The sequence below is a fragment of the Canis lupus genome, chromosome 34 (genome assembly GCF_048164855.1).
Source record: "Canis lupus baileyi chromosome 34, mCanLup2.hap1, whole genome shotgun sequence".
In the NCBI taxonomy this organism is placed as follows: Eukaryota; Metazoa; Chordata; class Mammalia; order Carnivora; family Canidae; genus Canis; species Canis lupus.
This window is the reverse complement of record NC_132871.1, coordinates 12,806,213-12,823,043: the sequence shown is the minus strand read 5'-3', so window position 1 is coordinate 12,823,043 and position 16,831 is coordinate 12,806,213. Positions and strand designations below refer to the sequence as shown.

The 16,831-nt window shown below is 35.5% G+C and overlaps 1 protein-coding gene across 1 annotated transcript in view; it reads right to left on the bottom strand.

Moving 5' to 3' along the window:
* The window catches only part of SP3 (Sp3 transcription factor), a 54,892-nt gene that overhangs the window by 9,069 nt on the left and 28,992 nt on the right, over window positions 1-16,831 (bottom strand). The window contains exon 5 of the mRNA XM_072811377.1: window positions 1,090-1,282. Within this exon, the coding sequence (XP_072667478.1) occupies window positions 1,090-1,282 (193 nt within the window). The remainder of the gene's footprint in view (window positions 1-1,089; window positions 1,283-16,831) is intronic.

The window sequence follows — 16,831 nt, the reverse complement described above, 5'->3', positions numbered from 1 at the left end:
TAAAAACTCTCAATGTTAGCAGTTATTAGTCATTATTACCATCATTGCGAATGGGCTGGCCAGTGTGCAAATCAACCAACAGCACCAACTCAAAGGCAGATAGAAAGGCTCTATTTCCATCAGATCAAGCTCATTAACCAATTTAATAGTATATTTTGTCTACTTCAACAGTGCATTTCTTGGAGGGACGTGTTAAGGCTTTTCACTATTACCAGGAGGATTTGATCAGTATGTCTTTCGAGTTCTAGCAGTTCCTGCTCTATGTATTTCAAAGTTATGGTATTATTTTTAAAAACCTGCCCCTATTTGTCCATTTGATGATTTTCCCCTTAATCCTTCATTGCCTAATAGTAACATTGTTATCCAAGTCTTATTAACTTGCCTAATAAATCTTTTCCCATCCCTTTATCTTCAACATTCCTGTGCCAATTTATTTGAGATGTTCCTTAAAAATCAACATAAGGCTGGATTTTATGTTTTTTAAATATGATCTGAGTTTCAAGTTCTTAATTATTAAGCTTAACCCATCCATTCACATTTCATAAAATCAGTGATCTGTTTTTAGTTTTCCCTGTCATGTTATTCTCTCTTAACGTTTATTTTTTTAAAGCACTGAATTAAAATACTACAGTTCCACTTTTTTAAAAAATTCCATCATTAAGGCTTATTGTTCATTTCTGTTGAAAATAGAAAATGTTTATGCTTATCAACTATTTCTGAACTTCTTATTTTTATATAATTGCTATTCTCAAGCTAAAAATCAACTTTTTATCTGTATTTAGGCAAATCTCATTGCTGGTTTGCAAATAGGCTAATTTCTGATATGGGTCTATTAAATGGCATCTGTTACATTTTTTTTTAAGGCAAATTAAGAAACTTTAGTGTTTAAAAAGGCATTTAGATCTGAAAATTCTATCTTATATTTTTGTTCTCTAACTTTTCCTGCCACACTCATACAGACATACACACAAAATGATCATGTAATGAATAATTTCCCATAACTGATACAGCATGCAGTATTTCAAAAATTAGGATGATGGTATTAGCAGCCTTAAAAAAAAAAAAAAAGTATGTTTCATGTGTGCATACCTCCCACCACCTTCTTTACAGTTGGGACAGGTGCAAGCTACCCTCCGAAGTCTTTTTCCTTCTTGATGTTGTTGGTCCCCTTCTTCATCTACCACCTGTACTCTTAAGTGTGTTAAATCATTGGTATTCAATGTAGAATCGCCACTGAGCTGCCACTCTTCAGGATCAGGTTCTTCTTCCTTGATCCTAATATCTAAAGAAAAAAGCAAATACAGATGAGAAGCAGCCCACTGGCCCAAAAAGCATGAGAACTGAGCCTCTCTAAGGTAAAGTGAATATTATGTAAAAGTCAAAACTTATGTTTGTGGAACATAACCATTGGTCCTTATTGTGACTTATTCTTATAAAACAATTTCTCTTTTATTCTAAATATCAAAGAATTCAGCCAAAAAGGAAATGAAGCAAGCATGAAAGCTTGCTTTTTAAAAAATTAAGGAAAACAAGTAAATTTTTTTTTTTTTTTAGCAAGTTGAGTCATAAGGAATCTGAAACTTCCAACGAGTCAATAAATCCAACAGTTAATACAGATTGGAACAAATTCTAATGCCTTATACTTCTTTTTCATAACCTGTATTAATCAATCATCCCTATCTATAGGTACTATGTAAATGCAAAAGAAGGGATCATTCACTTGAATCTGTTACAAGTTTAAGCTTTAAATTAAGTCAATTATTACTAAAATATCTATAGTAGACATAATATCACTGTGGAAGAGGGTACAGAAATTTGAGACAGTTTGTTTTCAGGGAGTTATGTTACAAACCAGACTGGGAAGCAAAAATGAGGATGCAATGGTAGGTTAGAGTGGACATGGCAGGAAGTTATGTCATTTGTTTATATCAGTAATAATACAATATAATTTTCTATGTGAAACTAAGACGTTTTTTCATCTCAGAAAACTTTTTTAAAGAAACAATACAGGATTTAGAACAAATCACTGAATATAACCATCTTTGGTAAAACAAAGTCTTGCAGATTTTTATTTTGATTAATGTAAACTAAAAATCTTACCAGAAACTTTATTATTTTAGGTCTATATCAGTCACCAATAAGTAAGGTAAAAATAGTCTTTAAAAAAATGTGTCCAGTAAGTTCTGAATTTAAACTAATGAAAATTAGAATATATAACCAACAATTTAAAAAAATGCCTCAAAAAAATAAAAATAAAAATAAATTTAAAAATGCCTCAAAAAGTTTAAAACTAGTTTATTTTATCAGAATAACCACAACTAAGAATCAGGGAGAAAAGGAAGAAGAGAGATCAGTCTGGCCTGGACAACAGGGTAGATAGTGGTACCATTCACTAAGACAAGAAATACTGGAGAAGGCCTAAGTAGAGGGAAAGAAGGAAAATTAATGGGTTCAAGGTTCAAGACCACGGAGTCTGAACTGCTAATGAGACATACAAGTAAAGAAGTTGGACCTACAGCTCTGGAGTTCAAAAAAAGAAGTGCTAGAGATAAAGAAATGATCAATACAAGAGTGCTGGGTGGTTCAGTTGGTGAAGTGTCTAACTCTTGGTTTTGGCTCAGATCATGATTTCAGGGTTGTGAAACTGAGCCCTGCATCAGGCTCCACGCTCAGCAAGGAGTCTGTTTAAGATTCTCTTCCCCTCTTCCTTTGCCCCTCCCCTTGATCACATGCACTGGCCCCCTCTAAAATAAGTTAATTTAAGAAAAAAAAAAATCTCAGTGATGGAGTCCATCCAGAGAAGTAGGTTAGTCACTTCAGAATTATAAATAGGATGAGAAAAGAAAATAGCAGATGAGGAGGAATCTGCAAAGGAAATTAGTATCCAGGAAATGTGCTACATCAAAGAAAGGAAAGAATGTGTTTCAAGAAAGAAAGGAAGTAGTCAACATCAAATACTGCAGATGAAGAAACTAAGAACATAGGCAAGAAGTAAGAAAGTGTTTAATAATAAGTACAGTTAAGTTTTTCAAGAAGTCTGGTTTGAGGACAGCCTGGGTGGCTCAGCGGTTTAGCACTGCCTTTACCCCAGGGCCTGATCCTGGGGACCCAGGATGGAGTCCCAAGTCAGGCTCCCTGCATGGAGCCTGCTTCTCCCTCTGCCTGTGTCTCTGCCTCTTTCTCTTTCTCTGTGTGTGTCTCTCATGAATAAATAAACTCTTAAAAAAAAAAAAAAGAAGAATAAGTCTGGTTTGAGAGAGACAAAAACTTAGGACAGTAGCTTAATGGGACTAAAAAGGAGAGTTAAGGGGAGGGAGTGTTTTGTTTTTAAAGACAGGAAAAACGTCTCTCTCTCTCTCTCTCTCTCTCTCTGTGACTATCATAAATTAAAAAAAAAAAAAAAAAGACAGGAAAAACCTGAACATGTTTAAATGCTTATGAGAAAGAGCCACTACAGAGAGGTTGAAAACACAGGACTGAAATTCCTAAAAAGTGGGGAGTGGATGATGAGCCACTGCACTTACAGGTTTAGCTGATGGAGCACAGCCACGATTCCCTTTATTACATGAGGTAAGAAAAGATACACGCACATTCATTCATCCAGTACATAATTAGCTACTATATGCCATGAACTAACTAGTCTCCAGACCCAAAGAGAATTCGATGGCCAGAAATTAAGGGAAAATTGGTTTCTCATTCTTTAGTGAAAGGATGAGAATTAGACTATGTATAAAGCTCCTCCAAATACACAACATAAATGAGTACTGACTGACCTCTGTTCCTTTATAATCAGATGTCCATTTGCATCACTAAGACAAAATATTTAAGTACCTGCACAAATATCGCACAGTACTAGCTTTATGAGTTAGATAAAAGACACAGTATAAGGATATCACATATCCAGAGTTGGATATGTTTGAAGTCTAAAAAATGAGGAATTCTATCAGATGTTTTTAAAGCAGCTCATCTTACATTATTTGTGATAAGACAGCAGGTAAAAAGGAGGACAAATACAGATATCAAGAATGGATAAGGAGTCTAGAGAGACCAAAGAAAGATTTACAGACAACACAGAACCAAAAAAAGCAACTGATGAGAGAGGGCAATGAAATGCAACTTGACTGAGGAGATGCACATTCCTGCTCCTATTGCTAATTCTCTTATTGAACCTACAAAATCCGTTTAAACAATGGGTCATAGACATGAATACTCATATTCTAGTTTTCTTTCTTACGGAATCTGAATACAACACAGGCACATAAAACTTAACATGTAAATTGAACACATCTGTCTACCTACCAAACCTTCTCCTTGCAACCCCCTTTGGTTTACAGCATTACAAACCAGCTCATTTCTCAAACTATCAAACTCTAGGTTACTCCTGTCAGTTCATTCCCAGTCTCTCATCATCTTCTTTTGCCAATCTATCTTCTCCAGTTTCTAGAATTTTCTTCCTGAATAAAAATCTAATGGCACTTTCCTGATAACCATACTTATACTAATTCTCTATTTTCTACAGTATAAAGACTAAACTCATTAATTTGGTATTCAAGAATGTTCTCAATTTGGCCCCAACCTGCTTTTCCAGCTTTAGTATTAAAAACACTAAAATTCTCATCATTTCCAGAACATAAGCCCTTTCTCAATGTCAGGTCTTACGTGTGCATCTTACCTAGATTGTTTCCTAGTTCTTTCCTTCTTCATCTAATTAATCTCCATTTATTCTTCAAGGCTAGTTCAAATATCACCTCCTCTATACATGCTTATGATAGAATTACATTTATTGGCTCATACATCCCTTGAGATAATGAATGCTTCACTTCAAAGTGCTCAAAAAACACAATCTAACTAAATGAACAAACCTTCCCTAAAGAGGAACATCCCATGTAGGTAATAATAATCTGGAAAAATTTTGCCCTCTACTTTTCTATGTTCCTTCTGTCTTATTTCATAGGGACAGGACTACAAAGTGCTCACTAAAAATAATAGATTAACTCCCAACAAGTGTTATACCAATTTTTATCACTTCACTTGCTCATACACAATCTGGGGTATTTCAGAACCTTAAAAATAATTAATCCAATAAATCCAAAATAATTCCCCTTTGCCAACTGCATACCAATTTAATTATAGACACCTTAAAATAAGTCTTTGGTACTAGGCAGTCAAGGTTACATCTTCCTTAATATCTTAGCGTAGATGATAGGAAAATATTTTTTACTGTGCACTATTAATGTCCTACATGTGGTACCCACTTATTCTGAGAAATCTACTATTTATGGGGGCGCCTAGGTGGCTCAATCCATTAACACTCTGCCTTTGGCTCAGGTCATAATCCTGGCCAGGGTCCTGGGATAGAGCCCATGTCAGGCTCCCTGCTCAGCAGGGAACTTGCTTCTCCCTCTCCCACTCCTCCTTGTGCACTATCTGTCAAATAAATACATAAAATATTTTTTTAAATGGCCCATACAAGTATGAAAAGGTACCCAATATTATTGGGTATCAGGAAAACTAAAATTAAGATCACAATGAAATATCCTACATATTACCAAGATGGCTAAAATTCAAAACAAACCAGGCCAACTCCTGACAAAGCAATGGAAATGAAATCCTTCTACACTACTGGGAGGTGTGTATATCAATAGAACTTTGGAAATTCTTTTGACCATATCTTCTAAAACTAAACCTATATATACTCTATATCTCAAGCAATTTTACTCCAACAGAAATGCATATACACGACGCCAAAAGTATAAAAATTCACCTTAAAACGAAACAATTCTAATATCCACTAGTATTGGAACAGAAAATAAATCATGATACTTTTATTCATATACAACGAAATTGAAAACAATGAAAATTAACAAGCTATATGCAACAGAAACAAATGTCACAAACATAATTTTAAACAAAAAGCGTGAGTTTTCTCCCTCTCAAAATTCCATTTACATAAAGCTCAAAACAATAAATGAAACTACTGTATGGGGACTGCCTACCTTTAAGAGGGGTAATGACAGGTATAGGGAGATTGCGGGGTTATTGGTAATATCCCATTCTCTTGATCTGGGTGGTAATTTTTCCTAGGTGTTCATTTTATGGAAATTCATCAAGTTATACACATGATTTTACATTTTTCTGAATGTGATTCAACATACTGTACTCAATATAAGTACTTACACTCAATATACTTATATTCAACTATACTTCAATCTAAATATTATTCTAAATAAATCTTTTAAAAGTAATCTACAGGAGATTACTTAGGAATTCTGTGTCAACTTCTTTTGTTGTGGCTTCCTCTCTAGTTCCTATGTAATCAATTTTAACACCTTCCCCCAACACAGGAATTTAAAACAAAACAAAACCCTTAAGAGGAGTGTGCTCCAAAAATTAAGTCCATAAATTAAAGTTTAGAATACAATGTTATTTACTCAAATAAGTGTGTGAGTGACCACAATGTGCCAGTCATTGTTTTTAGTTCTAAGAATAAAACAATTAACAAGACTGAAGTTCATACCTTTATCAAGTTTCCTTTTTAGTTGGAAGAAGACAGAACAAGTAAGTACATACACAGTATTTTAGGTGATAAAATGTTATGGGAAAAAATGGTAAAGAGAGACAAGGAAGCAAAAGGAGTAAAGTACTGACTGTTTTAGAGTAGTCAGAGAAAACTGCCTAGAGGCAAAGGATCAAGTGCGGTGGAGGAAAGTATTCTAGGCAGAAGGAAAAGCAAGTTAGATGTTTGCTTGATATATTCAGGGAAAAGCAAGGAGGCCTGTGTGGCTAGAATGAAATGAATATGGATAAAGTGTAGTAAGTGATAAGATCACAAAGGTAAAAAATATGGAAGGCGAGGTTGAGATAAGATTATATATGATGTTACACATTGTATAATACCTTGTAGACCATTATAAGGACTTTACATTTCATTGAGAGAGAAGCCACCAAGGGATTAAGAGTAGAGGGGTGATATAATTTAAGTTATATTTTATTAAAATAAATTCAAGATCACTCTGGATACTGCACTAAAGAGACTGTTGGGAGGCAAAGGCAGAAGTAGGAAGACTAATTAAATTAGGAAGCTATTATATAATTACCAAGGCAGAAGATGCCAGTGGCCTAAAACTAAGATGTTCATAAGGAGTAGTAAGGATTGGTCACTAAGTATTTTTTAAGTAGAGTCAAAGACATTTGCTAATAGGGTTAACAACAGGGTTGTTAAATAACTGTCCTGTGCCATTAACTGAGATAGGGTAAACTAAATAGAAAAAGACTGTGTGTATGTGTGTGTGTGGGGGGGGGGTGCCAATCAGGGTGCCATTTTCACATATGAAAGTTTTGAGATGCCAAAGAAATAACCAAATGACGATGCTAATCAGGCAGTTTATGGGTCTTGAGTTCAGGCAAAAGTATAGCCTGCAGTTATAAATTTGGACATCATCAACATATATAGTTGGTTATTGAAGGTGACCTGGAATGGAGTGCGGATAGGCAGAAACTTTGGGGCATTTCAAAGTTAACAAGTAAAAATTTGAGATTAAAAAGAACCAGGCAGTAAGACAGGAGCAAACTAGTGTCCATAAAGCAAGTAAAGCAATCATTTCAAGAAATGATCAGAGGTGTCAATGCTTGGTAAGTAAGTCAAGTAAAAAGAAGACTAGGAAATGACTTTTGGATGTAAAAATGTGGTAATTACTGGTGATCTTGACAAAAGCTGTTGCAGTAGAGATGTTAAGACACACGCCTGCCTGGAATAGATTCAAAAGAATGGAAGATGAATTGGAAACAAGTATATACAACACTTCCCAAGAGTTATGCTGGGAAAGCAAGCATTATAAAAATGTCAGTGAAATTCCTAACCTAGCCAACAAAAGCAGATTTAACATGTCTAGTAGCAATACATGTATAATATACACTAGCAATATAAAAAATGAATATGCTTAAACATGACTTTGGGTATGTAAGAGAAAGCAATTTAAATGCAAAAAACTTAAGTGCTGTAAATAGAAATTTTTAGGAGACTTGCACACACATTAAGAACTTTATAAACACTACTAGTTTTTAAAAATTATATATTTACTCTCTACCTCAAAATGTTTAAATTTTTCATCTGGCCTCGTATATGACAGTACTGTCTCATATTTATGGTTGGTTTCAAGGCCTACCCTAATAAAACAAAGGGATACAGAAATGAAAAAAATTACCTACATATCTGGACAAGACTTGAAGGAAGGAAAACAGAAACTTTAAATGATGAAATACACATGACACAAACACACTCATGTGATATGGTTACACAGACTAAATTTCTGGCATAGCTTATGGACAAACACAAAATTGAGAGAAAGATACAGTTTAACATATTATTAATACACATTAAGTAAAGAAATGCCAAAAAAAGGAGAAGGAATATGATAGAAGCAAAACCCCCGAGGTACAGGAGTATGGTGAAGGTTTAGATGAAACTGACTTCCCACAGCCACCACTAAATAGCACTGTTGACTTTAAAGAGTTTGGCTGCTTTTATTAGAAAGATAAAGCCAGCCAGGGATCTCCAAGTCTTTGACTATACAGCACTGCTATTAGTAAAGCTATGACTATGTACCCCATAAATATTAAGCATATACACTCTAATTGATTATACAATATTATAAAACACAAATACATATAGAAGATAAACAATTTTAATTTTGTTAATTATGATAGCTCAGGGGTGCCTGGGTGGCTCAGTCCGTTAATTGTCTGCCTTTTAACTTAGGTCATGACCCCTCTGCCCCTCCCCCGTTTGTGGGTACATGCTTTATCTCTCTCAAATAAATGTCTTAAAAAATTATGATAGCTCAATATTAGGTAATATGCCACAACACAAAAAAAAAGGGCAAGATTCAGTGTTATCAATAACAGATAGAAAGTAACTACTCTGGGGCAGCCCCGGTGGTGCAGCAGTTTAGGGCCACCTGCAGCCCAGGGCGTGATCCTGGAGACCCTGGATCGAGTCCCATGTTAGGCTCTCTGCATGGAGCCTGCTTCTCCCTCTGCCTGTGTCTCTGCCTCTCTTTCTCTCTCTGCATCTCTATGAATAAATAAATAAAATCTTAAAAAAAAAAAAAAGTACTACTTCTATTTTCTCTTCTAGTCAATTTACTGATATTAAAGCCACTTGTCCACTTTTAAGGTTATTCAGTTAAAACTGGAAAATATAAATCCATTTAACTCAAGCATATATAAACAGCAATATGCAGCAGTATGTTAAAAGCATATAAAAAGTGAAGGAGTAAAGCAGGCATATCATATGTAACATAAACACAGCTGACATGGAATTAATGAAAGCCTCAACGGTAATCTGTATAATCAATATTAGTTAAGCATTAACTCAGTTCATGCCTAGATTTCTATTAAAAATATTATCAGAAAATGCTAAATGCTTCCTCCTAAGACTAACTGGCTAATTATTTATCAATAGAACTAATAGAATATTTAAGATACATTCTTAACTGGTTTATCAAGTCTAGAATATGCATATTTAATTTAAATAACATTAGATAAATACAAATTACAGTTCTGTTGATAAAATGAGATATTCTCCTTTATCAATAGCATATCATTAGGATTTTGTTGGTCTTATCAAAGGCTTTCATATTCTCTGCCTTCAATTTTTTAAGCCCTGATGAAATTACTTCATTTGATTCTAAAGTTTATTTTATATTTTCCCTTTAATCAGTTTCACCTGCCATAAAAAAAAAATCACTAAACAAAATTATAGGATAATCCTAAAAGCTCTCATATATTATTTTAATTAGATTTTTACATTCATAACTATTCAGATTCCTAAGGACATATCAGAACTACCAAGCCTTTTTCTTCCAGTTTTTCTGTCAAGGAGATAGTTCTAAACTACAGACATGGATTCCCAGAAATATAACCTTGCTGACTTACTCAAAAGAAGTTAACACTCTAGGGGAAAGTTATAAAACCAAATTTTCTTCCTTTACCTATTATAAACAAAATATATATACACGAAGCAATCTCTTTCCCACAAACCGTATCTCCTCCCTCAAACCAGATCTGGATCATTTTTCTTCTATGACAGCTCCCTTCCCCCTATTTAAAATTAATCTTTAATTTCATCTCAACTAATCTTTTTTAAATCCTCCCTTCTATTTTTTCATAGCAGTTTTCCAAATTATCTTCAAAGCTTTTCTACCCAATTGGAGATTATACCATAGGATTATTCATCCTAGTAAATCTAGACAATACAAGCTTTTATAGGATATACACACACAGATGTAAACACAATTAGAAATAAGTGATTTTCTAATAGACCTTATAGAAGACCTCATTTTATAGCCACACCACAAATATAAAAGAAAAAGGCCATGTGACTTACAATTAATACACGGTAAATAGTAAAATATTCAATTTAATATCTGAAGTACTAGATTAAGTCTCCGTGTTAAGAGGGCAGTGTTCCATCAGATAATGATGATGATAATAACCACCACTTAAGATTTACCAGTTGTCAGATACCATTCTAAGCACTTAATATTTATTCCCCTACTTTATAAATAAGAAAACAAAAGTTAGGGGCACCTAGATGGCTCAGTCAGCTTAGCGTCTGTCCCCGGCTCAGGTCATGATCCCAGGGTCCTGGGATCAAGTCCCACATTGGACTCCCTGCTCCACAGGGAGCCTGCTTCTCCCTCTTTCTTTGCCTGCCACTCCCCCTGCTTGTGCTGTCAAATAAATAAATAAAATCTTTTAAAAAAGAAAAGAAAACAAATGTTGGCAGTTTTAAGTAGTTAGAAGTCACATAATTGAAAATGGACAGAGCCAGGACATAAGACAAAGAATTATGCAAAACATACTGCAAGGATTGTAAAAATCACCTCTGTACCAGGGTTTGTTCCCAGGGATAGCAGCTGAAGTAAGCCTCCCAACATATGAATATGTAACTTTAACTGTAGTTTGATCAAATCAAATTAACAGGACTTTTAAAATCGGGAGAGGATAAAGAAAATGTTGTATATACACATACAATGGGATACTGTGCAGTTTTTAAAAAGAAGGAAATCCTGTTGCATGCTACAACATGGATGAATCTTGAGATTATAGGCCAAGTGAAACAAATCATTAACAAAAGAACAAATGCTATATGATCCTACTAATATGAAGTATCTAAAGTAGTCAAAAATCACTAATGAAAACAAAGTAGAAAGGTGGTTGCTTAGGGCTAAGGAGTGAGGAGCAGTGAATACAGAGTTTCAGTTCTGTAAAATGATTCTAGATATCTGTTGCATAACAGTATGTGTATAGTTAACCCTACAGAACTGTACACTTAAACATGGTCAAGATGGTAAATTTAATGTTATGTGCTTTTACCACAATAAAAGAAATCTGGAAAAAATCTTCCGACCATAGAGGACTTCATTTTAGGAACCTCACAGATAAAACCTGTGTCACAGGTAAGAAGTTCAGAATAACTATAAAGGACGACACACATCAATATAAGATATTACTGCAGACAGTACTCCTTCCTAGGGCTCCTCCCTTCCCCGTAAGTTTGAGACTAGTCTTCTTCTCTCCTTCAGATAAGAAAAGACTACATTAAAGTTACTCTGAAGTTTTTTTAAAAAGATAAAGTTGTCTCCATCACTTCCCCAGATTAAAATACCAAAAAAGATGATAGTTCCCAATAATCCTCGACTGCTAAGAAACAGCAAGAAAATTATTTGTTAGAAGCAGCTATCACAACTCTCACTTTCAAATCCTAATAGTACCAAACATTCATCCTAAAAGTAGATTCAATTTTTGGAGACAACTTAAGATGAACTGAAGTCACATATTATGAATAATATTAAATAATTAAACTGAGGTATATAACATTGCTCTTTATTCAAAACTGTGACCATAACATAAACTGGATCCTACAGGAAGTTTACCTCCTTACCACCTAAATATTCTATCCCTGCCATAAGCCAACACCCTTCTAGTTCTAAGTAGTTGAGGCTCAGGTCACAATCTCATGGGTCATGAGATTGAACCCTCCATGGGGCTCTGTGCTAATTCAGGAGCCTGCTGAGATTCTCTCCCTCTGCCCCTACCCCGCTCAGGTTCACTTTCTCAAATAAAAAAATAAATCTTTAAAAAAATTTTTTTTCTTCAGCCTAATATGAGCAAAAGGGAAGGAATATTCAAAAACAGCAAACAGTAAATTTCATATGATTTGTTTAACTTCACCTTGCAAATTCTATTGTTTTCACGCCACCTATCCAATAAATATATCTTCTTCTACGTTCATATATATATATACATATATATATATATACACACACACACACATATCTACATTACCCATCAAGAATGCAAAAAATAGCTGTACATGGATTTTATTACTAATTCAATCTCATTTCATGTTGCAAGAAAACTCTCTTCAAAATCAAATGGTTGCAATCATCTCTTAAAACATTCCTTTAAAAAAATAGCCATTACAGGGGAATAAGTAAGTTAGGCATTGGACTCTTGATTTCGGTGCAGGTCATTATCTCAACATCATGAGATCAAGCCCTGAGCCTGTTTAAGATTCCCTCTCCCCCCCTACATCTGCCCAGACCTCCTCCCCCAACCCCCACCCCCAAAAAAAGCAAATCACAGAACAGATTTCAATTATGCTTTTTAGATATTATGTATCATTACCATTACTTCTTGAAATACAATGGCAATGGCATATAGCATAATATTAACTCATTTTTCTCAAATTTAAATAACCTGGGGCTTTTTAAAGTTTTAATTATAAAAACTTTTGGGCACCCCGGGTGGCTCAGTGGTTTAGCGCCGCCTTCAGCCCAGGACCTGATCCTGGGGACCCGGGATCGAGTCCCACGTCAGGCTCCCTGCATGGAGCCTGCTTCTCTCTCTGCCTGTGTCTCTGCCTCTCTCTCTGTGTCTCTCATGAATAAATAATTAAAATATTTAATAATTATTATTATTATAAAAACTTTTTAAAAAACTTGAACACTGGAAAAGAGTATTATTACTACTTCAATGTTTAATTATTTGTATAGTGCTTTAAAAATACATCAGAAACTTCTAAAATTCAAAACCTTCAGGGTATGAGTTGTTTAGGAAGACAGTTTATGAGATAACTACAGGTTACCATATTTTGAAATCTCTCCAGAATTAATTACACACTTATCTACTTTGTTTTAGCAGGAACCTAAAAATATTATTTAATCTTTGTTTAATGACTCTAATTCATTATTTAAAAGAATGTATGGTATTAAACAAGCCCTGGAACACTGCAACTAAAATAAATCCTGAATTCTAATCTTTGTTTTCTTATACCTGTTTTTTTGCCTCCTTCCTAACTCTAGTTAGTATTATCAACTCTCTCCATCTCCCAAGCCTCATACCCATCATCCTTCCTAATGCCTGTCTTCTAAGCCAGTTTGAAACTTGGAAATCAGCCAGGATTGTTAAAAACTATAAATGAATACTGGAAAAATTAGGCCTAAAGAATCTGAAGCTTCTCCTAAGAGACCCAAACCCCAAAAAGACACCACAATGTCTATACCTGCTCCAGCCTAGGAGCTATCAAACTGTCCTTAGTGGATACTATAAACTCTAAGTTCATTGGCAAAGAAGATGAATATGCAGGGTCCCAGGTTTTCATATAAATCAGAGCAGCCCCATAAAGTCAATTTTATATACTGGGGTTCTACTGAGACTTTATTTGAGAAAAGGGTTTTCTATTCTACCACTGGACTAAAACTAATATGGCTATCACTATACGGCTAGAAAAAATAATGGTTTGGGTTTGGTTTTCTCCTGCCCCTTCATAAAGAAAAAAGAGAAAGAAGAGAAGAGAAGAGAAGAGAAGAGAAGAGAAGAGAAGAGAAGAGAAGAGAAGAGAAGAGAAGAGAAGAGAAGAGAAGAGAAGAGAATCCCCCATTTAAACAAAAGATTCCCTTTCCTCAACTGTTTTAGAAATGCCTGTTTCAGGGTGCCTAGGTGGCTCAGTCACTTAGGTGTCCAACTCTTGGTTTCGGCTCAGGTAATGATCTCACAGGTAATGGGGATCCAGGATCAGAAGGGAGTCTGCCTGGGGATTCTTTCCCTCTGCCTCTACCCCGTTTCACGTTCGCGTTCTTACTCTAAAAATGAATAAATCGTTGAGAAACAAAAATGCCTATTTTTTCCCACTATTTACAACACTGTGTATTTTCAATAATCTTAATTTGAATTGCTATCATCAGAGATAAGAAACCAAACCATATATGTATAACTTTGAACAGTTACTTTTAGCTGTATATTACAAATTTCATTGTTTTCTATTTTTTCCTTTGTCTTCCATCTACATAATCTCTTTGCCATATCACCTATGTGACAGGGCACTTAGTCACTGTGTGGGCTTGGCTACTACAAGGAATATAAAGCACAAAGCTGCATCTCAGCAGCTTTAGAATTTGTACATTTTCCTTTGCCTTCAAATTCCAATGTCTTCAATTCAAACCTCTAATGAGCACCTCTGTGACTAAAATTATAACCTGGGCTAGTAAGGTTGTGCTACAGTAACAATCCCAAAATTTCAACAGAAATATGTATTTCTCACTAATTTTACATGTCCTGGGGTACCTGAGTGGCTCAGTCAGTTAAGTGTCTGCCCGCAGCTCATGTCATGATCCCAGGGTCCTGAAATCAGGCCCCACGTCGAGCATCCTGCTCCTTGGGGAGCCTGCTTCTCCCTCTCCCTTGGCCTGCTACTCTCCCTAGCTTGTGCTCTGTCAAATGAATAAATAAAATCTTTAAAAAAAATTTTTTTTTACATGTCCAATTCAGGTTGACAGAGGGGGATCTGTTCATCAGTCCCTCAGAAACCTAAACTCTATTTGATACATGCTTCCAAGACTGCCTTGACAAGGAAGGTAAAAGGAAATGTGGTAAATCACATCCTGCTTTTAAACTTCCATTCACGTTTTACTGGCCATAATAAACACATGGCCATGCCCAACCTCAACATGACAGGAAAAGTCAAGAAAAAAGAACTGGACTATTTATGAAGAATCCTAACTCCCAAGTCCCCTTGATGGTCAAACATTCAGTTTATCCTCCTTCCTACAAGTGAAATACACCTGTACCCTCCGTGCGGAAGATAACATGAAAATCCCATTTAGTTTACAGCATCAAGTTCAAAAACCAGGATCTGTGGATGATATGGAAATAACCTATCATGTCCAGATGTGGCCTGTCTTAACAGAAACCTATTTACTAAAACAAGCTTTCTACCTCACCACACATACAAAATATACAATTATACATACATATAGACAGACATACTTATGAGGGAACGAACTATAGCCATAAAAACGAGGTCAGTATAACCGTTCAAAAACACTCCTGTTCAAAAGAGGGGCAACAGGAGACTCAAGAGTCAGTGGTTCATGGTAATTCATAAACCCTGCTGAACACACAGAGGGCAGGGTACGCTCTGAGTGATAACTAGGAGTTTCTCAGTACAGTGTTCTCTGTGCTTCTTACTTAGCTCTACCCTCCAGTGTAGAGGTTTATCCTTGTCTGTTATCCTCCTCATGACAAGTACAGTGGACACAGAGCATGCCTCCTCAACTAAACAGAATTCTCAGCCTGCTGGTAGAAGGTTGGGGGCAGGGACCAAGAACATTAAATCTCAATTCGTTCTAATTGTTTCACACTTCTTTCAGGCTTGTGGTTTCTTTGGCTCTGTAAGTCCCTGAAAAACTTACAAGGCTTCTTACCTTTTTGATTCTAGCCATTTCTAAGTGCCAATATATAGACCACAGCTTTTTTTTCTAGATACATCTCTTAGACTGACTAGGTTTGTTTCCTGTCACATGAGGCTGTGTCTATTTCTCTCTACTTAATTTTGAGTACCATGGGCTTACTTCTACCTGGCTTTAGTAGGGAATCCATACCATTATTAGTCTTTTTACCCTAAACAAAATGAATTCGTAGACCGTTACTCTGAGTCACCTTAATCCATTCAGATATTTTCACAATGAATCATGGTCATAACCTTGTTTCGATCCTTGCCATTAGACAGTTCTAATTATCTTCTCAAAAGGCTTCTCGGTTTCATCTCTTACAGAATGAAGCTGAAAAGCAGTTGCTTCTTCCTATCCTATAAATCCCAAATATCTGACCTCTGTATAAATTCTCATTCCTACTTGCCAATCAACCAATCATTTTCTAGCTCATTTCCTCTATCTTGTCTAATTGAGCCAACAGCAATTAAAATACAATTGTTTTAGGCAGCCTGGGTGGCTCAGCAGTTTAGCGCCGCCTTTGGCCCAGGGGATCCTGGAGACCTTGGATGAGTCTCACGTCAGGCTCCCTGCATGGAGCCTGCTTCTCCCTCTGCCGGTGTCTCTGCCTCTCTGTCTCTGTGTCTCTCATGAATAAATAAATAAAATCTTTAAACACACACACACACAATTGTTTTCCAACTTCATTTCCTAAAACTACAAACGCAAGTTACTGCAGGCAAGTTTTTACCAGATGCTTCTCTGCATTGCATCTTCCCAGTCTCTAATGTCAGTTTCCTTGCTGCCTGATTCTTGAACCAAGGTAGCCACATTTGAGGATTTTTTGTTAGGGTACCCTATGTATATCCTACTGTTACTAACTTTTATTTTAGTCAGGATAGGCTACATAGGTGCTGCCCAACAGGAACATAATACAAGTCACATATGTAAGTCTAAGTTTTCTAAAAGCCACACATAAAAAACTTTTAAAAAGTGGAATCAATTTTAATAATATTTTAATATATGCAAAATACCCAAAATAATTAATTTCAACC